General features: G+C 48.2%; 6 protein-coding genes across 6 annotated transcripts; 2 read left to right on the plus strand and 4 right to left on the minus strand.

Annotated features, from left to right (window-relative positions):
* Positions 1-23: 23 nt before the first annotated feature.
* Positions 24-1,006, minus strand: EDB93DRAFT_326706 (dephospho-CoA kinase-domain-containing protein). The gene is made up of 2 exons (XM_041456100.1): positions 456-1,006; positions 24-401 (listed from the first exon to the last, which is right to left on the minus strand). Exons 1-2 carry the CDS (start codon positions 878-880, stop codon positions 110-112), a joined length of 717 nt encoding a protein of 238 aa, XP_041308393.1. The 5' UTR covers positions 881-1,006; the 3' UTR covers positions 24-109.
* Positions 1,007-2,622: 1,616 nt separating this feature from the next.
* EDB93DRAFT_1103357 (RmlC-like cupin domain-containing protein) lies at positions 2,623-4,185 on the plus strand (the record flags this gene model as incomplete). The annotated part of the gene is made up of 13 exons (XM_041447300.1): positions 2,623-2,685; positions 2,744-2,842; positions 2,899-2,954; positions 3,011-3,045; positions 3,102-3,139; positions 3,198-3,290; positions 3,354-3,365; positions 3,416-3,447; positions 3,498-3,655; positions 3,709-3,735; positions 3,787-3,920; positions 3,970-4,060; positions 4,121-4,185. The coding sequence occupies 13 exons, from the start codon at positions 2,623-2,625 to the stop codon at positions 4,183-4,185; spliced, it is 903 nt and encodes a 300-aa protein (XP_041308394.1).
* Positions 4,186-7,193: 3,008 nt separating this feature from the next.
* On the plus strand, positions 7,194-7,726 carry EDB93DRAFT_1059022 (uncharacterized protein; the record flags this gene model as incomplete). The annotated part of the gene is made up of 4 exons (XM_041444793.1): positions 7,194-7,249; positions 7,305-7,454; positions 7,509-7,587; positions 7,640-7,726. Coding segments are annotated over 4 exons (372 nt in total), but the record flags the coding sequence as incomplete, so codon positions are not given.
* A 3,182-nt stretch (positions 7,727-10,908) lies between these two features.
* EDB93DRAFT_1240191 (ClpP/crotonase-like domain-containing protein) lies at positions 10,909-12,203 on the minus strand (the record flags this gene model as incomplete). Its single annotated transcript, XM_041451728.1, has 9 exons — positions 10,909-11,164; positions 11,216-11,297; positions 11,346-11,390; positions 11,446-11,517; positions 11,635-11,686; positions 11,736-11,853; positions 11,899-11,920; positions 11,970-12,041; positions 12,110-12,203. The coding sequence occupies 9 exons, from the start codon at positions 12,201-12,203 to the stop codon at positions 10,909-10,911; spliced, it is 813 nt and encodes a 270-aa protein (XP_041308396.1).
* A 1,294-nt stretch (positions 12,204-13,497) lies between these two features.
* Positions 13,498-14,365, minus strand: EDB93DRAFT_1327917 (uncharacterized protein). The gene is made up of 2 exons (XM_041455100.1): positions 13,789-14,365; positions 13,498-13,735 (listed from the first exon to the last, which is right to left on the minus strand). Exons 1-2 carry the CDS (start codon positions 14,316-14,318, stop codon positions 13,720-13,722), a joined length of 546 nt encoding a protein of 181 aa, XP_041308397.1. The 5' UTR covers positions 14,319-14,365; the 3' UTR covers positions 13,498-13,719.
* A 2,578-nt stretch (positions 14,366-16,943) lies between these two features.
* On the minus strand, positions 16,944-19,827 carry EDB93DRAFT_1327918 (uncharacterized protein; the record flags this gene model as incomplete). Its single annotated transcript, XM_041455101.1, has 9 exons — positions 19,119-19,827; positions 18,982-19,050; positions 18,847-18,930; positions 18,692-18,799; positions 18,405-18,635; positions 18,306-18,356; positions 18,063-18,258; positions 17,872-18,006; positions 16,944-17,821 (listed from the first exon to the last, which is right to left on the minus strand). The coding sequence occupies exons 1-9, from the start codon at positions 19,329-19,331 to the stop codon at positions 16,944-16,946; spliced, it is 1,965 nt and encodes a 654-aa protein (XP_041308398.1). The 5' UTR covers positions 19,332-19,827.
* Between the last annotated feature and the right edge of the window lie 471 nt (positions 19,828-20,298).

Genomic DNA, 20,298 nt, shown 5'->3' on the forward strand with positions numbered 1-20,298 from the left:
CGTTGTACAATACACATACACTATCAATGTTTTGTGACACCTATTTCGGACTACATTGAATGTCTATGCATCGTGATATCTAACTTCCCTCGAGTGGCTTCCGAGTTTGTCATCGCGAACGTTTCACAGACCTCCATCCCAACGTCCATAGCATGGAAACTAAAGCGAATGGAGGGAAGAGCCAACTGAGTCTCCACGACCACCCAGCTGTCCGTTCTAGCTTCACAAGACACAGACGAACTTGTTGTTCCAGATCATGTACAGTGCCAGAATTATCAATGACGATATCGGCATACTCTACTTTCTGCGCTATAGGAAGCTGTGAATTAAGGCGTGCTGAAGCATCCTCGCGGGATGAACTATCGCGCGCCATGAGCCTCTGCAACTGAATGTCTGCTGAACTACGATGGGTCGTAGCTGTGGATGAGAACCAAAGGTATCAGAAAGAAACATACCAATACACCACGACGACTTTCCCCATCCATTTCCACAGCCCTCCTTCTATCAGAAGGGGGACATCCACAATGCATAACTTCTCTCCTCTCAACCAGCACCAAAACACATTCCAAAGAATGGCACGCGAAACAGCAGGATGGATGATAGAATTCAATTTCTTCCGCTTCACTTCGTTATTGAAGATAATAGCACCGAGTTTCTTTCTGTCGAGGGTACCATCTGGGAACAGCACTTCAGAGCCAAAGGATGCGACGATTTCAGTGAGCCCTTTTGTTCCTGGTTGCACCACCTCTCGTGCGAGGACGTCTGCGTCGATGACGGGTATCTCCCGGGACTTGAAGAGGGTGGACACGGTTGATTTGCCAGTTGCGATACCCCCGGTGAGACCGACAACTGAGATTCGTTCAGAAATCAGCGAGGACATTCGTATGGAGACAAATACCCAGCATTGTAGACCCTCGCTGGCAAAATGCTTAGGTGACCGCTCTTGGAGAGTCTTGGAGCTTGAAATTTGAATGAGTAGTCCAACGATGAAGTGACTTGTGTTTCGCCACGTGACTCGGATGTCCGCTGCCTTGTCTCAAGCTCTCGCTTGGTGCTGAATAGAACAAACCTAGTACAATAATTATTTTGGTATTAAGACAATCGACCTAATCACCGCCTTTATATCATAATTTCAATGCAGCTGCCCCCAGGCCTTGGAGATATCAGCAGCTGATTTATATCTCAAATACACACTGCTTCCCGAAGTATTCTTGAGAATGTACTGCACGAATCCAAATGATATGCGTGACATATCATCATAGCAAGCAGGCGACAAACAATCGGCGACTCCGGCTGTATGCTCCAAACTTTGAAATTTGAGGACATCGTGAGTCGTGACACGAAGCTCGTCTGACCGGCCATCACCGTAGTTCAGTGGTTCTGCTTCGCGATCTTGGAGTGACAACTGCATGCTCCAAGGCTCCACGAAAGTTCTAGAAGACCATGAATACAGCTCGAACCTAACCATTGTTATAAGCCATTTGACAAATATGAATTTACAACGCGACTCTGCCACGGCACGATTCAACCGAAAGACGGATAAAAGGCCAAGCCTTCCTGAATAACTCAACCTTCCATAAGCGATAAAACGGCGATCAAGGAGCAAGCTTGGCAGTATCTAAGACCTGATCTGGCGCGAGTTCGAGATACCACCGGTCTCTAAAGACGTGCGGATGAGCCATACGCATACAAAACATGACACTTACGGAAGGTATCACTCGAAAGCGAAGTCCCACAAGTGTCTCGGCTTCATAAATTGCCATCAAATTTCGAGCATGAACGTTTGAACCCCGAAAAAAATGCCTATATGTAAGCTAGGGAATGAGAATCAATTTGAGCCTCTCGATGCCAACAAGGCCGCTCTGTACACCGGTTACGGTTGAATCGGATAGAGCGGGCGTTAGAATAAAACAATGAGCCTGTGCATGGAATCGGCAGACTTAAAGATCTCCTCGGATATCGTTGAAAATAATTTGTCTCCATGACATGATCAGTGATTGCAGCACTATGTATCATTGCTTACCCGTAGCCGACTCAATTCGTAGCTCTTGAAAGTATCTGCCAGTAAGATTCTGGTACGACCTCACAATGGTGTGATTGCTGTTCTGGAGCTGATTCGTTCACAGGATCAGTGCACGACTTCCATGATAGGTGACCCACTTCCTAGTAATGTTGAATGCGATCACCTCCATTTCTTGGTGCGATGTGAATAAAATGCTAAAAAGTGACTACATGGTGAGGAGGAGACACACATATATAGTCTGTGATAGACGAGGCCTGCGAACCTGTGAGAACTCTGAACCATAGCAAGCGAGGTACGGATATGCGTGGGTAAATTGTCCCCAGTAAGAGCAAGACATTATTCAGCCCTCCTGGATGGTGAGGACATTCTCCCCGCAATGGTGAAGACCACCAAACAAGATGAAATTGTTTATAAGCTGAGCGCTGTCGCTGATCGAGCTCCTTTACCAAGCAAGCGAGCAACGGGTATATAAGTTCGCCTCACACGTCGTCTCAGGCTTCTACCCGAGATTCAGAATCCACCATTTGCCCACCATAGTTAACCTCACCAACTTATTCTTCCTCTCTCTTATCCCAGTTCTCAAGCCCGAGTCACCTAAAATGGCCTTAAACGTGGTATCTCGGAATGTTGTGAAGAAGGTGTTGGCTGTTGAGACACCCGAGGTGTGTCCATTTCCATGACTGCTAATCTCCGATAGGCTTACATATGTCTAATCGATAGGGTGCTGGAGCGCTCGTACGACGGTCCATCGGAAGCGCAAGCTTGCGCAATTTGACACCTTTCTTGTTACTGGATCACTTCCATGTCTCTGAGGGTGCCGTAAGTTGATTTCCTGTGTGGGCGCAATACAAATCATACAATTATTATTTATACAGGGATTTCCCGACCATCCCCATCGCGGTCAGGCAACCGTAACGTATATGCTCGAAGGGTGAGCAAATATTACTTATGGCATGTACTGCGGGCCTAATGTGATGTTTTATCAAGATCAAGTCGCCATGAGGATTCCGCCGGACATTCTGGTATGATTGTTTCGCTCGATTTATCCTGACACACGTCATCACATACGACTTCACAGGGACTATCAAGACCGGCGGTGTTCAATGGATGACTGCCGTTAGTGAACAGCACTTATCTTGTATGCACAGTCAATCTCAACTGCTCCGTCATGCAGGGAAAGGGGATCATTCACGCGGAGATGCCCGTACACGGAAAGAACGTGCCTGAGCCCCGAGGAATGCAGCTTTGGGTAGACCTACCAAAGAACGTTAGTCCCATAATCCATGCCTATGTTGCTGCGTGATTATATATAACTGACGAACGTGCACAGTCCAAGATGACGGTATGTCTAGCAGGGCGTTGGTCTAGTCTTTATCCTAACGTTTGAAATAGGAACCGACCTATCAAGAACTGGACCCTGAAGAGTATGTATGTGCTTTGAGAATTCTTTCTTCGCTTACGCTTGATTTTTCAGAATTCCAGTTGCGTACCCTGAAGGCAAAGATGGCAACATCAGCATCAAAGTTATTAGTGGAAAGAGCCATGGCGTTGAGTCACCTGTGCGACCGCTTGGCGGGTGCTGGTACTTCCACGTGCTGATGAAGAACGGCGCAACCATGTTCCAAGATATTCGTATGTCTTCTTTGATACCACACTTGAAATTAATTCATTAACACTGTTGACAGCTGCCGGTTGGACAGCATTCATCTATAGTATGTTGGACGAATATGTTGGATCTATCAAGGGTTGACTTTTCTGCTTAGTTTTGAAGGGTGCAGTTAGCATCGGTGAAAGCGGTCCTGTTAACGATGCCTTCCATACTCTCGTTCTTTCTAATGTGGACGGTGAGACTGGTGTGCAAGTGACAGCTGCAACAGACGACACTTCGTTTGTCTTGGTAAGTACACTCTCTTCATAGAGAACTGTTCCTAAACTTTTTGGGAAAGGTCGCTGGAGAGCCTCTCGATCAGACTGTTTTCCAATACGGTCCTTTCGTGATGACGAACCAGGAGGAAATCCAGAGGACACTGATGGACTGTGAGTAGTTTGCTAGAATGTTTGATAAGGTGCTTAATGAGTGTCCATACTGATATCCAGACCGCACGGGTCGTAATGGGTTCGAGAAAGCGCACACGTGGAAGAGTAAGATTGGGAATATGTGAGAACCCTGATACGCGTAATAGTGTTCTCTGCAAAGAGTAAGCTCCTTTACCACGATGCTCCATGATTCGATGTTGACGCACGCTGGCAGTTCTTTCTAAATGTTTCTTGCCAATGAACAATACTCAGTCCGACAATCGCAATAGCACTGTAGAGATACTTATTTCATATGTACCTTCTTTTGAAATACAATATTAATCGATTCGATATCATGTTATACTATTGATATCGAGAGCTCGCATTGGCTTGATAGCTGTATGCTCTTCCCCTGAAGTTGTAAAACAGTAGGGGACGCAATTCGACGAAGTGCATCAAGCCCTGGCACGTGTTAAGCAGGGTCAGTGTAAGCTGAGAGTACGATAGGGGTGTTGTAGGTCATTAGTTGATAGGCGTTCCGGTGGTTTCGAGGCTCCTTGTTTGGGACCCATGTGCTGTCCATAGATGTCAGATGGTAGGCTCGTGACCAGTCCGTCTGTGAGGCAAGCCGTCGATAGACGTAGACGGACTGGTCACGAGTCTAGTCAGATGGCACAACCGACGAACTGCGAACTGGGTTTAGTAGGCCAACAAATCATTGATCCAATGCATACAAATTCAGGGGCAACTCTGAATCGCCGAGTCACTGTCTGGCTCCTGGTGGGAAATTGGTTCAAGTAGGCAGGAGGCAGTAGGTTGGAGAGTATCCCAATAGCACGGCGCCACCTCTGAAGATTTGATTTCGAGAACTCAGTTTCGCGTGATCCCTCCGAAACTGACGGCGCAGGATTCGCATGCTAGTGTTCTGATCCTTCGAATTTCATTTTCAAGTTTCCGAGTCAACACGAGATCCTTGAAAACGCGTCAGTGCTGACCAAGAACCAGGAGAACAACAATGATGTCGGGCAAGCCGCAAGCGCGTAAGTAGTACTGGTTCGGCTTGCCTCATAGGTTAGGACTGGTCACGAGTCTAGTACTACCTAGACCTTCCCAAGCACGGCGCACGCAGAGTATTCTGGCATCACGTACGGCTAGGCACTCGGCGTTTAAAGGGGAATCAACTACTTATCCTGATTCGCCTTGACCCGCGTATAGATCCACACTGAGGGGTGACCGCGCGTTAAACCTGACACATAGAGTTCACCGAGTGCACTAATACAGTTTGAAGAACGCCGTTCGGGATCTTCAATCCGGATAAATGACCATGGCCTCTCTGAATTCAGATCTTCCATATTTCCCATTGAGTCGCTGGGTCGTTGTATATCAGACTTGAAAAAATTCCATAGCACAACGCACTCACCCTTCCTATTATTTTCTGGCTCAGACTCATCCATTCATTCAACCCGGAATCTGCTAGTCAAGATTTTGAGTTCAACATCCCCTCGGCTACAAAGGTAGTTAACAAAGACGTAATACCTTTCTTTCGTCTGCACCGGCCACACGAGCCTCCTGTTGTAGAACCGGTTGGTTTTATAGCCAAGGAGGCGCGTGTGCATGCCCTCGATCGTTGCACTGTCGCTGACACCCTTGAAATCTCTGCAGGCATTAGAAATAATACTGATGAGATACCACAGGGTTTCGAGTCAGGTTCCTCAGGGTCAATGGCAAATCGTTCATCCTTTTTCTCTTCGAATTCTGGCTAGGAACTTTACATGAAATTTAGAATGTATTTGAACGAGCGAGTGCTTCCAATATTTGATTATACTTTGGCCAACCTCGCCCGTACAACCTTTCTAAAGTTAAATCGGGAACATGTGACTTCTGGTGGCGGTAATAACAGACAAGCGCTGCATGCTCGATAAGTACATACTCTATTTTCGTACCATGACCAAAGATCCACAAATACACGTTAACTAAAATTTGTAGAAGTTTGGCAAGGTGAAATAGAGCAAGAGTCCGGCGATAGTCATAGCCCGGTTCCATCCCATTGTGGGGTTCGCGCTTGTTCCCGGTGACAAAGTTGGACAGCGGCGACCTGACACCACAGTCGTGGAGAAATATTGAAATCTAGGTGGTCCAGATGATGCATGAATGTAACGAAAGATATCTGATTCGCAGAAGTTATGACGAATTTCCTTAGCGCCAAGCGCGCACTAGCACTGGTTCAACGAAATATTCCACGGTGTTCCATAACGCACGTTTGATGTTGACCGGGCGTCATGGCATACTTGTGATGGCATCAGCGCTTTATTTCCGATCTTTGCTCAGTGAGAGGTAGCTGCACAATTGATCGGATTCCACCATTTTGTGACAGCCTCGAAGCGGCCCGGCAGTATAGGATATCGCCAGGGTCATCATTATGTACTGTCCAGGATATGTTAATACCTTGACGTGTGGCATGAGTACGTACAAGTACGCGCGTAGGTTCACGATACGGCAAAGCTACACTGACAGTTTAAAGTGGATAGTACATATGGATTATCTGATTCGGACGCCGCGAGGCGCGGTTCTTTGATCAGCAATCACGATTGCGGCGGCCTACACGGTGTTGGAACTTCTTCTGTGAGATCAAGGCTACGGAGAAAACGCCAAGTATGAGCTGGCCATCGAGCCAAGAGTTCTGATAGGTAGGATATCGAAATTCATATAGAAAACCAGAGAACGCCTCGAAGGTTCCAAGTGGAAGCTAGAACCGCCAAGGGTGGGTGAGTGATGTGGCACGATAATTGGCCCAATGGCCGAGTTTGTGATATGATCCGTGACAAAGACCACGCGTGGAGCGGAGGTCCTTGAATTGTTAGAATAGCTACGTGTTAGCCGCGGGCTGAGTCATTTTTCAAAGGCGTCCTTTTTTTCAAACGTGCGAAGGCTTGTCATTATCTCAAAATGGAAATCAATGATTTTCATAAAAACCTGTTCTTCCCGGAAAACGCCAGGACATAATACTAGTTGAACCGCATTCGCTCAGCCACATCCACTATATATTAGTAACCGCCAAGAGCCAACTGTTATATAAACCCCAGAGCCTTTCTCATAACTTGTTCATTTGTACCAAGTCCATCTGTACTACCCCACTTCACTATACCCTCACAACATGGATCGCTTCTTTGCACCCAACACTTCAGAGGCATTGGCTCACACCCATTTAACGTATGTTCACTTCCTTTTTCGATTCCAGCATGACCTGATCTCTGTGGCATGCCAGTGAAAATTGGTTCACCTGGGACCAAGACCATCCCTCATTCAACGAGACCCTCGTAGCAGGCTGCGCTTCCTACCAAGCATTCACGCGTTACCTATCAGGTTCTGACCTATTCATCGTACCTCGCTCTCGTCGTGAACTCGAAGGTGTCTTGTACGTACTCTTTCATCTCCAAACTCCACCCTCTCTTATTCGCTTGCTTCTCAGGCGACGTTACGCATATGATAGCATACACAATGCCATATCAGTCTCACGGCAAACCCTCCAAAGAGGTGGATACAGCCGAGTCAGTGGAGTACTATTCGTCATTGATTCCTAAGCTGACCCATTTGGTCTAGATGTGCTCCCTTGCAGAAAAGTCAATACGCGACGTCCTAAATACAAATGACAATACAACTGTCCTTCTTAATCTGCATGCCTCTCAACCAGAAACTTTCACAGGACCGGATGTGTCCCTGCCTAATTCAAACACCCGCATCAGGACTTGAATGCCCTTTCTCATCGCATCAGCTTTGCTTTGTTCGACCTCCCATTCTCGGCTCCCCACTGATATTTTTTTCCACCGTGGCTTGTTGGGATCTTTGTTTTCGCTATCGATCTCGTTATTTGTATAATCGCATCTGTAAAATTCCCCACAACGAACCACCCTTACCCACTTTGTACATGTACTACTACTACTGTTACTACTACAATTTAATCGATTCTCTTACTTCAATTTGGAACTTGGGAAATCGGTCATTCAGGGGGATCCAACAATACTTAAACAACACCACCTCGTTTGGTATACCAGGCACCAAAACGTATATTCATTTCCTACGGCGTGGCATATTCCCCGCACTCCGTAATTACTCACGAAACCATTTTTTTTGGCCGCCAACCAACAATGTAACCGTTGGCTGACGCTTGTGCGAAAGCAATAACGCCTCGGAACGACAGGCAGTAGAGAAAGGAGATGCTAATGCAAATTTATAGAGTGCGCAGCGCGCTAGTCAATATTACCAAATGGATCTTTTCGAGACTGGCAGTACCTGTGAGCCTGCGCATCACCATTGGTAGATTCATGTGAAGGGCCACAGAGCTTTGGGGACATGATCCGAGTCGATAACCAAGCTGTACGGCACCTCACAGAAGTTGGAAAAATCATGTTCAACCGATCAACCCACGGCCGTGCAACGTTTTGAACAGGAATTAATATTAGCTAGCGCTTCTCCTACCAAAACACGCATCCCGTAGATAGGGCGGGGCTGCGGTAACGTAGATGCTCAAACCCAGATGCGGCACACGTTTATCAACTGACTCACATGCATCCGCCACATGAGTCAGTTCTGCAAATATGGTTATCTCCCCATCAACCGCACGCGTTTTTTCGAACCTGGTTCCTGCTCGAACGGAACGCATCATGATGAGATGACAGCGGATATGACATCTGAATGAGAACAAGCGCCGTGACGCTGTTCGAGATAACGTTGATGACAGAACTCCGCGCGTTGAATCTTCATAAAAAAAAAACTGTTGTCCAGCTCGTATTGAATAGTCGTTATCTTGTCGTCATGCGAGAGCCACCCTGAAATTTGTATAGCCGCTGGGCAGATTTACATAAATGTGGGATTATACTAAACGCAGCTTGGTGAGTGTTGGTTGTTACCGACACCGGTCGCTCTGAAACATGAACGAATAAGGCTGTACTCACAGCACATCCGCAAGTCTGTGCCATCTCGACATCTCACTCGATATAGATCGTTCTTCTTCTGCGTCGAACTCTCCTTGGACGTAATACAGATCCGGTAAGAAAGTCTACATCCGAGCCGGAATATAGGAAACAAGGGTACTGGGAGGTACGACCGGGCTCTGAATGTGAATATGTGATGAACAGTCCAGGCGTAAAGAGCAGGAAAAGTTATTGAACCCTGTTATCATGATTACGTTAGCTCCATTATGTAAACGGAATACACCCTGCAGCGGTTGCCGACCCTTGGCCAATCCGGTCCCGGTCCCCAAGTTTATATTTATACGACAGGCTATCGCATGATTGGGGTATGAAGTCACTGGCTAGATAGAATCCGTGGCGCTTGAAGTGCTCGTGTTCAGGAACGACAAGCAGGTGAATATCGATACAGCGACACACGGAACTCTTGTTCAACTTTCGTGAATATATGCGACGCCATCGCGAGACCGTCTAGTGTTCGGGATGCGCTATAATTATTAGCAGCACTAGTACTGATGATGAAGAAGAGAATTGTCGCATTGGTGACATGGTCGAGTCCGTCGATTCCGACCAGGGGTTGCGCCTGAACGGAACGAGAGTATGTACTATGGATCAGGAGAGCCGCGATGACCCTATAATCAACACGAATGGTGCCCCTGCATGGGAGCTTTTGATGACCAATGGTTGCTAGAGAGTGGAATAGATTGGAAGTACTTACCAGGCTTGCTTACAGTGCTGGGGCCCCGCACGATAAGAATAATCGCAGAACACACCTCCGATATAGAACACAAAGATACGAACAAATTTATATCGACTGGATAGCTCTGGGAATCATTTCCCCTCAAGCCGTAAGCGCAGCCAGTTCACTGCAAACGCCGCAGTGGGTGGTTAACGTGCTCCACTGGCAGAATCCAAAAAAAACCGCGAATTACTCATTTGCTCACCGTACATTTGGTGACAATGTAGCTGCCCACCATGATCGTGGGGTCCATTTGGTTGCCGGAATCTAACACGATCATGTTTTGGGTTTCCTCCGAGATCGACGATAATGCCAAGAGAGTTGCCAAGAGGAACGTCCTGAGGGATACGATCGCTGATTCAAAACACCAATTCACCTCAAAAAAATTTGTATACCAAGCAAGTTCACAATAACAACTAGAAATGTTGGCTCAACTCACTGGGTAATACTACAACTCCACTAGAGTGTGATTCAGGTCAACTTGTTGGGTAGCGTCGTCCTGTCCAGACCTCGATGAGCACAATATCATATCACATTGATGTTACTCGCACGAGTAATGGGGTACTCGATAAGGTATATCCAGCCTAGTGCGAAATCCAATGGTTGGGTCCACAAAACGCGTCGCACACCCCTCTTGCGTGTGGGATACGTAGGCATCTTTCCAAGGGCCGCAAGAGTGAGAAAACAAAGAACAGGAAACTGAGACGATGTCCGAGGAGACTACCTAAACCAAACGAAGTTCTGGAGCCTATCATCAAACCAGCGCCATAGTCCCATCTAGCTCGTCTCGGTTAGTACGGTAAGTAATTTAAAAGCGGGCAAATAACTGCTATCATGGACATTTGGCAGGCCTTGAGCCCACGGTGCAGCATGCTCTCGTGTAGGTCTTGTAAATTCTCCACATGGTAAAACTTCTCGTCTACACGCTCAGTAGCAGCCCCACTCAGGCGGCCGCTAGGCATGCTAGTCTTGAAAGCGGGAATCACGATGACTGCAAGAAATCATGCAACTATATTAATATCCTCGGAATGTCCTTGCGTACACATCCGTGTTGAAAGAGGGTATACGACTAAAATAGCCAGGTATACACGTGGTCACTGGACAGTCAGGTGGGCTGGTCAGTAAAAGGCCTCGCGGGATAAAGGCAAATATACATACATACGTCACAGTTTATGCTTGATTTCTTTCTTGGCAATCTTGCTGAAGCGCTCAGCAGGTATTCCGCTACTAAATCTTTCCGCTTGAGCATAACTCTCTCGCAGGTTCACGGCGTGGAAGTTGTTCTTATCGTTCAAACCAGCTTTGATGAGTGTTTTGATGACGGAGATAGAGGCAGGAACTAGGTTCTCGAGTTCATTTTTAAGATGCTGGTGAACTGCAGAGTGGAATTCTTCAGTTGATTTTGATGGAAAAATCTTGCTAGATGATTATCAGCATGGGGGAGGGAAAGTCGGGTGTGGGAACGCGCACTTGACGAATCCGCATTCAAGCATCTCTGACGCGCTAATCTTCTTATTAAGAAGAAGCACCTCGTTTGCCTTGGCGATTCCCACTTGACAACATCATAAGAAAAAGGTCATACGACGATGGATTCACTTACTGCGGTTGACGAATGAAACACTAGCTCCTCCTTCCACCGAAATGCCTTGAAGGGCACAAGTCTTCAGCATGTATCGAAGAAAACAATCAAACGCGCGTACCCAGGAATGGGAAGCCGACATTCAACCAGGCTCCTGGCACCGCGTATATCAAGTCAAAGTTGCCGAGGAAAGCTACGGGAACCTATTTGAGATGGCACGTATAACATCTATGGTGAACGTACCAGCTGCTATGCCTGACATCGAGGTTGTCATTTGAACCGTTTGACATTTAGAAAAGAAGTTGCATACCCATCACCGGCCCATTTAGCGCCGCGACAAGAATTTTGCTATGAGTGTAGATCTTTCATGACAGTCAGCGATACTATGAAAACGCGAGGATTGCGACGTACGGCGTGTGTGCAATCTGTGTTCGCAGCAACCACCCCATTGATGAGGCAATCCCTCATCGAGCGTTGAACCGGAACGTCACTGTTCCCGTCTGAGGCAATTTTCTTCACGTCCGTGCCACTTTCCGCAAGTAAAACACTATAAGCAACGAAAGTGTAGACTTACGCGCAGAACCACTTTCCATTTGCTGTCCAAAGATAAATGGGTTGCTGCCACGAATTTGGAAACTTGCTTACCTTGCCATACGGTTGCTACTACATCTTCTCTTTTATCGACCGCGCGTAAAGAGTTGGCAAATTCATCATAGTCTGCAAGTCGATGGTTGCTCAGCCAACGTCAAAAAAATGATTAATTTAAAGAATTTAATTATGCAAACCTGCTGGTGTCAACGCGTTCAGACGGTGAGGTTCATTCAAGGATATCGTCGCGATACCCTGAGAAACATTCACTGATATTTTACTTGCAGGCATGGTTTATGATGGCGTTCAAGAAGGCGAGGATTATCACGAGGGGATGAAGAGACTTGTGCGCAGTGGATTACCGGTTATAACTTATAGCCGGCTTCGGTGAGGTGTGCAGTTCAAGCGGTGGTCTAACCACTGGGTTCTCGAAACCCAACCTAGCGGAACGTCTCGGTAATTTTATACCTTGGTGCACTGACGCTGTCGACGACGATATGATGAGCTCGAACCGACCGACCAACTTGAACTATCGCGTCCTTTGCTACCCACACATCTACACATATGCATATCTTTTCTCTCAGTAGAACTCGTTCCCGCAAACGGTCTGGATGACCATCATCACTAATCTGCTTCTGATTCCGGCATACAATAGTCCACTGGTGTGGCGCGTCAGCGCGCTCGAAAATTTCGAGCACCAATCTACTACTTCCTAAGACCTGCTGTCTCCACACGTTGGTGCATGTCCGTGCATATTGCAGTTGTGCAAACCAACCATTTTACATCTCCCTTTCAGCTCAAAGCACCGTCGCAACGAAACACACAATGCTCACATCTTTCGAAAAGCCCGTCCTAGTCCCAAATCTGTCTCGCCAAAGAGGTCACCGCTGACCGGTCAGCTAGGAGGCCTGTTTCATAGGCTGAGAATTTGTCCGTAACAGCAATGTCATTTTGTTCTTGTCCGAGCGGGAAATGTGTGGACACACGTCTACACCGACCCGTTCATGAGGACTGACCAGCAGCAGCACCTCGAACGAATCCTTTCGTTTTTTAAAAAAAAATTATATCCTATGAATTGGGTTACAAAACATACCAGCGCGACGATGAACCAGTCAGTAAAATATCTATGCCAGTCTGGGCCTTTGTGATGCATTCGGCATCAACTCCGTGTCTATTCTCCCCGCGCAAAATGCGCTTCTGCTCGACAAAGTAAGCAATACTCGTGCATTCAAATTATCATATAGAACACTCAAACGCTTTTCAGTGATATAAACAAAGTCTTTACTTTCGGAGGGCAAGAAAACCTTCGCATGTGTTCCGTCTCACCCCTCCGCCGGCCGAGCTTGGACCTGAACTCATTTTCAACTCGGCGTTGATGTCTAGTTCCACTGTCATCCCAGTATCGACATTCAGCACTTTCATACACCGATTGCGGATGCACGTATCAAGCTCGTTCCCCATCTTTTGGTGCCGCACTTCCTGCCGTAGCCATAGTACTCTCCACATCCCTCCCACTCGAGATCAACGAGCACTTTCAGTACCTTGCAAGGAGCTGTAGATTAGTGGATGCATTGAATGCCTGGCAGTGCAATTTCTATTAATAGTGTGAAGACTACATGTATGATGTAATGATATGAGTACTTTGACGAGACGGTGGGGTCGAGTGTTGATAATGATGAGGCTAGTGTTGTCGCAACGGCAAATTTTCAAGATATGGAACCACGATGGTAGTGGACAACTCCACATTCAAGCTCGATATAGGATTAACATAGAACAAAACTGTGCACTCGGTATTACTACGGCTGGATCATTTGCAAGTAGAGCTAGAGGATATTGATTGAGAAACTACCAGGGACAATCAGGGCTAACAACTCACAGATCTCGACAATTCGACCAGTGTTCTCCATGAGCCATGCGACTCAAATCAATATCTAGCCCAAGGGGGGGTATCGCTAATACAGTCCCAAGGGAATAAAATGGGTTTTCTCGGGAAGCGGGTGGTACCCAGAAAAGAAGCCGACGATAGGCTCCTACCATCCATCCATCATCTTCCAGCACGACAGGGGTTGTTTTAACGTGAGAGGTGCCCTCGAGTAGTTCAGCAGAGTTTTGCAGTGCATATTCCAAGCGTGATGGAAAGCAAATGGTGCGATAGTTCCAAGTATTAGTTAACATGATAGTCTCACGTTTGCAAGGTGTGGTGGGACGTCTGTCCAAAGAGAATGGAGAGGAGTGAATCTCAGTGTGCTCCTGGAATTGTTGCTCTGTCGCTGCATTCCACAGCCGGAGAGTGGAATCCCAAGAACCAGACACGATGCGAGTGCCATCGGGGGAGAACGAGGACTGACAAAACCGAACTAGTGTGCCCTCGGAAGGGCTCACCCAATGGCAGCCCCGTTGCTGCATCCCACAGCCGGACAGTGAAATCTTCTGAACCAGACACGATGCGAGTGCTATCGGGAGAGAACGAGACTGACAAAACCGAACTAGTGTGTCCTTGGAAGGGCTCACCCAATGGCAGCCCCGTTGCTGCATCCCACAGCCGGATAGTAGAATCTTTGGAACCAGACGCGATGCGAGTACCATCGGAAGAGAATGAGACTGACGAAACCGCCTCAGTGTGCCCTTGGAAGGGCTCACCTAATGACAGCCCCGTTGCTGCATCCCACAGCCGGACAGTGGAATCGTAAGAACTAGACACGACGCGAGTGCCATCAGGCGAGAACGAGACTGATAAAACCGACCCAGTGTGCCCTCGTAAGGGCCCACCCAATGGCAGCCCCGTTGCTGCATCCCACAGCCGGACAGTGGAATCGTCTGAACCAGACACGATGCGAGTGCCATCGGAAGAGAATGAGACTGACAAAACCGAATGAGTGTGTCCTCGGAAGGGCTCACCCAATGGGAGCCCCGTTGCTGCATCCCACAGCCGGACAGTGGAATCGTAAGAACTAGACACGATGCGAGTGCCATCAGGCGAGAACGAGACTGACAAAACCGCCTCAGTGTGCCCTCGTAAGGGCTCACCCAATGGCAGCCCCGTTGCTGCATCCCACAGCTGGACAATGGAATCGTCTGAACCAGACACGATGCGAGTGCCATCAGGCGAGAACGAGACTGACGAAATCGAATAAGTGTGCCCTCTGGAGGACTCACCCAATGGCAGCCCCGTTGCTGCATCCCACAGCCGGACAGTGGAATCGTAAGAACTAGACACGATGCGAGTGCCATCAGGAGAGAATGAGACTGACAGAACCGCGTCAGTGTGCCCTCGTAAGGGCCCACCCAGTGGCAGCCCCGTTGCTGCATCCCACAGTTGGACAATGGAATCTTTTGAACCAGACACGATGCGAGTACCATCGGGAGAGAACGAGACTGAGAAAATCGAATGAATATGACTTAGGAGCTCACCCCATGGTAGCCCCATTGCTGTATCCCACAGCCGGACAGTGGAATCTTCTGAACTAGACAGGATGCGAGTGCCATCGGGTGAGAACGAGACTGATGTGACTGACTCGGTGTGCCCTTGGAAGGGCTCACCCAATGGCAGCCCCGTTGCTGCATCCCACAGCCGGACAGTGGAATCTTCTGAACCAGACACGATGCGAGTGCCATCGGGCGAGAACGAGACTGATGTAACCGGCTGGGTGTGCCCTTGTAAGGGCTCACCCAATGGCAGCCCTATTGCTGCATCCCACAACCGGAGAGTGGAATCTTTTGAACCAGACACGATGCGAGTGCCATCGGGAGAGAACGAGACCGACAAAACCGAACGAGTGTGCCCCCGGAAGGGCTCGCCCAATGGCAGCCCCGTTGCTGCATCCCACAGCCGGACAGTGGAATCTTTTGAACCCGACACGACACGAGTGCTATCGGGAGAGAATGAGACTGACGAAACCGCCTCAGTGTGCCCTCGGAAGGGCTCACCCAATGGCAGCCCCGTTGCTGCATCCCACAGCCGGACAGTGGAATCATAAGAACCAGACGCGATGCGAGTGCCATCGGGCGAGAACGAGACTGATGTAACCGGCTGGGTGTGCCCACTGATCACGGTCTGAATAGCCGCCCAGTTTACAAGACGTCCATGCATCAGACGAAGAGTGTTCGGAAACCTGGCAGTAAACTTGGAAGCTATCGTGGACTTGATGGGGGAAAATGGCAGTGCTGATACATACAGATGAGGCGTGCTGTATAAAATCATGCCACCAAAGACCTGGACGAATCTTTGTACATCCATTGCAGTGGACAAGACATTTGCATATCCGGACTGGCCCTGTGTTTGCGCATAAGCACTTCGCCTTGACACCACCAGGTGACTCTGTTCTCACCTTCAGCCACTGGGTAAGGAGTGGAAGCACAGCAACTGCGCTGCTAAGTGCGTTGAGGAGGCCGAGTGCCTCGATCCAGTAGAGTAGTCGCACATTGTCCAGGAATATTCCTATTTGGTCAGCGAGCTCCGTGTCGAAGGTCGTTGCTCGGACGTGCGTAGCCCAAAATCGACAGGAGTACGACAGGTGCGAGGGAATGTGTCTTGCGACTTTGTCCGGCAACTCGATATCTTCACTATTGGGCAGGTAGGAAGACTTTAGATTACACATATTGAAGCGAAGGTCGTATTCCATCACTCGAAGTGAGGCAAAAGCAAGATCGCGTTGTGAGTTCGGCATCTTCACGAAAAAGTCTCCACTGGATGATTTGTCTGTTAGGAATTCGCGAAAGGATGCGTGAAGGGGTCGAATGGGGCTAGATGAGTTGGTGGTGCCGCTTAGCAGGGATCCCATATGTGCTACCACGATTTCTACTTCGTAATGCTCCCTTGGGTCTGGAAAGTGGCACCTCATGGCATTCAAAGCATCCAAAGGGAGGGGTTCGGCTGAACCAAGTATTTGTCCCATCACGGAATGAAACCTTGCTAGCGCTCGCCGATATTCGGTTTCTGTGCTGTCCTTTCCCATGTTTTCTCCTAAAATGAAGCTATACATGCTATACAACAAGTTTTTCCGCTCTCCATGATGGTGGGACACGACAGCATTAAAGCGTTCGATTGGATATGAGCCAGCAGAGGGTTTTTGGATGTATTCGCATGCAAGACGCGCCCATTCGAATAGTCCACCAGGCTTTGTCAGCGAGGTCTCCGAACTCTTTGTCCCCAAGGCCAGACACCTTTTTCAGCTCGTGAGACACAAAAGTACGGATGTCTCTCTTCGAGTCTTTTTCTGAAATGTCGTCCATGGATAACCGTCGGATATGTGGAGCATCCTGAAATTCAGAACTGATGTCAGGAAGAGCGCGAGAGGTGATAAGAATTCGAAAGTTGGATGGGAGTTCGGTGATTTGGGGAAGACCTTCGCCCTCCAGTGTACCGGCGAGTATGCGGAGAAGGTTACGCCGTGTCTCTGCTCCACCGCTCTCATCCAGCGCTTCGATCACGATCAAAACAGGCCCTACGCTCGACCCAGAAAATTTCTTTAGCGGTTCCATGAACAGCTTGCGCCACTGCTGGATGATATCCGTCGTGCTCTTGAGCGCCTTTGCATGTTCGACTGCGTTCGCCAATGCGCGTCTGATCTCCGGATCACGGTCAGCGAGGTCGCGAGCGATGGTGGAGAAGACTTTTTTATGACGCTCGTCTGCTCCAGAACGCCGGTCGAAGCAGAAACACGAACCAAGCCCTCCCGAGTCGTTAAACCAGTTAGCGATTGTGTGAGCGATGGCTGATTTGCCCGTGCCCGCAGGGCCAGACAACCACATCACACGCTGAGCAGTATCTCTACTGTCGTTGATCCATTCAGTGATCTGGGAAAGAATGGCCATGCGCGTCCCTGGTAGGCATTGTTTTGTGGTATCAAGTCCGGCGGCTGCGGCGTAAGGCATATCACTGAGGATCAGTTTGTCACCCAGTTCATCGCCTGAAAGGGTATGAGTGGACGGAAAGTCAGAAGCGCATGCGAATCCTTACTCGCACACCGGACGAGATCAGCTATGTCTCGAAGAGCTTGGTCCCGAAATTGTTGCATAAGCCCATCCAAAGCGTTATTATACCGTTTAATCAGGTCATCCGTCTCCGAGGCAACATTTTTGCCGAGTCTCTTCCCTGTGAAAATGGTATAAGTATCATAATATGGGAAGTTCAATAGCGCGATGACTCACAAAAGCTCTTCTTCTCTGAATAATCCCTAATGAAACGTGCGCACTCTAGAGTCTGCTGGGCGATTCGTCCAGCGATACTGAGCTGGGATGAAATCTGAGCAAGAGTGTCCTCTTGTGACATGAAGCAGTAAAGTTGTTCCAATTTCTCCAGAAGGGATTGTACTGATTGGTCGCGTTCTGTTTGAGCGAGAATAATCTGCATAGAGTTAACAGCTGCTGAACAGAGGGTCAAACTACACGTACTTTGGATGCAGCAGACAGCACGCCCAGCGCCATCTTTGCGTAAGGGTGTACCTATGCAACTTGATTAACTCGCTTCCAACCAAGAAGAGTGGCCCATACATTTGTAAGATTCTCAATAACAGTGTTGAAAATTTTGAGTGGTTGAAGGTATGTGGTCTGAAAATCGTCTGCAGTAGCGAGATCTTTTGGGCCGTCCTCGACTTTGGATACCACAGAAGTGACATGTCCCCCGAGTAGCCTCGTACCTTCCCATCCCCCACGGGCACCCCGAAGTTCTGCACCAACTGATTGGGAATCCGGAATCTCTTCCACGCCAGGAGTATTGAGAATCTGCACGGCCACCAGAGTTTAGAGATGGAAAAACTATTTGGCGTATATACTAGTACCTTCGAAGCAGGTTCTCCGGACGCTCCTTGGTTCACACAGCCACTGGTACTGAGATTCTTAGACGTGGTGGGCTGGTCATCATCGGAAGGATGCAGACGCAACACATCCTTGGTGGACCTCAGATAAATTCAACATCAAAATAATGACTACTTACCTCAATATTCTGATTCGATGAAGCACTTTCATGATCGGCGTTCTGGACAGCGAGGATTTGGGGGCGGGAGCGCTTGAAGCGTTTCTGTACATTATCAGCTATATTCTAGCTCCCTCAGCATTCAGGTCGACGTACAGAAACTTTTTTATTTATATTCTTCTTGAATTTCCGCAGAGCCCGACAGAGTCCGTCACGGGGCTGGGTCTGGATGCATGAGAGGCAGCGACGATGTTATTAGCGCTCGTCGATACTGATCTCGTGAGGGCACATACCGAGCTCTCGCGAGCAGTTGTTTCTCTGGATACAGAAGCCTCTGGAGGAGGATTCGGCCCGTGGTCTTCGCTCATTGCAAACAGGTAAAAATTGGAATTAGCCTGAGGGAAATAGATGCAAGAATCAGTGGGAGGGGAGAGTACGTCGGTAGAACCAAAATTGAAAGACGCCCGAACACCCTTGACCACAAGCCTCAAGGCAGCGCTAATCATGTGTAATTGGGCAGTGCAGGAACGTGGGTCGTGCTAGCATTAATTCGTTCATCGTGGAACAAGCTTGGCTTATAGGTCTTATGAAATACATATGTATTTTCCAACTAGTATGAGTGATCAGGCATTGCGCGGAGTCAAGGCCTCATGCACATGGTGTAACTTGGGCATATTTTCTAATCGTGTTTCTAACAGTGTCTCTAACGTCCACAGGGCAGTGATAAAATCATTTAAAGCTGGCTTAGTTAGAGAAGAATCCTGCGAAATCGGGCAGAACAGGGAAGCTACTTATCTTTCAGCCACCACTTGTCATTGCACACTCCGCCTAAGATGCTCAGAGTCTGCAGACGAGCCTTTATCTGGAGTTGTAGCTCCTTCTCTGCCTGCTGTAGAATGTGCGCCCGTTAAACGGGAATATGCTTTACGGACTCGGAGGGTCCAGAGAGGGAGGAAAAGAGATGATACGACGTAGCTGGTAGTAGTAAGAGGAATAATGGGCGGTTCCCGTACAGGGTTAGGCTCGGGACCAGCCTGGCTTATATAAACACGGACATGTGACGTACGTCAGACTGGTCACGAGTCTAATGTTTTGCAAATTCGACTCAGCACGACTTCCTTATGTGGTATGTTATATATACTCTATTCCGAATTATCACTACGGCAACTTGAGCGAAATTCAGGAAATAACATTCAATGTCCATTTAACTTTTCTACCAGCGTTTCTATCTCACCGATACCATCTGCCGGGATGACTGGAAGACAATCCTAGATTATAGAAGAAACAAACATTGAAAACTACTATCACAACCTAATATCTGATTCGCCGATTACTACTAATGATACTAACCACAGAAAGTATTTCGGATTCAAGGTCGACCCGACCATCGCGGGAAGGTGAATAAAACCGAGCGATGACCATCTGTCCAAAAGATTTACTCCCAGTATATAACTAAGCTTACAAAGGCCCTGT

This window comes from Suillus bovinus (genome assembly GCF_016758785.1).
Source record: "Suillus bovinus strain UH-Sbo-P2 chromosome Unknown EDB93scaffold_22, whole genome shotgun sequence".
In the NCBI taxonomy this organism is placed as follows: Eukaryota; Fungi; Basidiomycota; class Agaricomycetes; order Boletales; family Suillaceae; genus Suillus; species Suillus bovinus.

Excerpts from the sequence above, each read along its gene's own strand:
- EDB93DRAFT_1327917 (XM_041455100.1), bottom strand. The coding sequence starts at position 14,318 with ATGCAGCAACGGGGCTGCCATTGGGTGAGCCCTTCCGAGGGCACACTA.
- EDB93DRAFT_326706 (XM_041456100.1), bottom strand. The coding sequence starts at position 880 with ATGTCCTCGCTGATTTCTGAACGAATCTCAGTTGTCGGTCTCACCGGG. Across the intron at positions 402-455 it reads AAAGTCGTCGTGGTGTATTG|TTCAGCAGACATTCAGTTGC; the intron begins GTATGTTTCTTT and ends GACCCATCGTAG.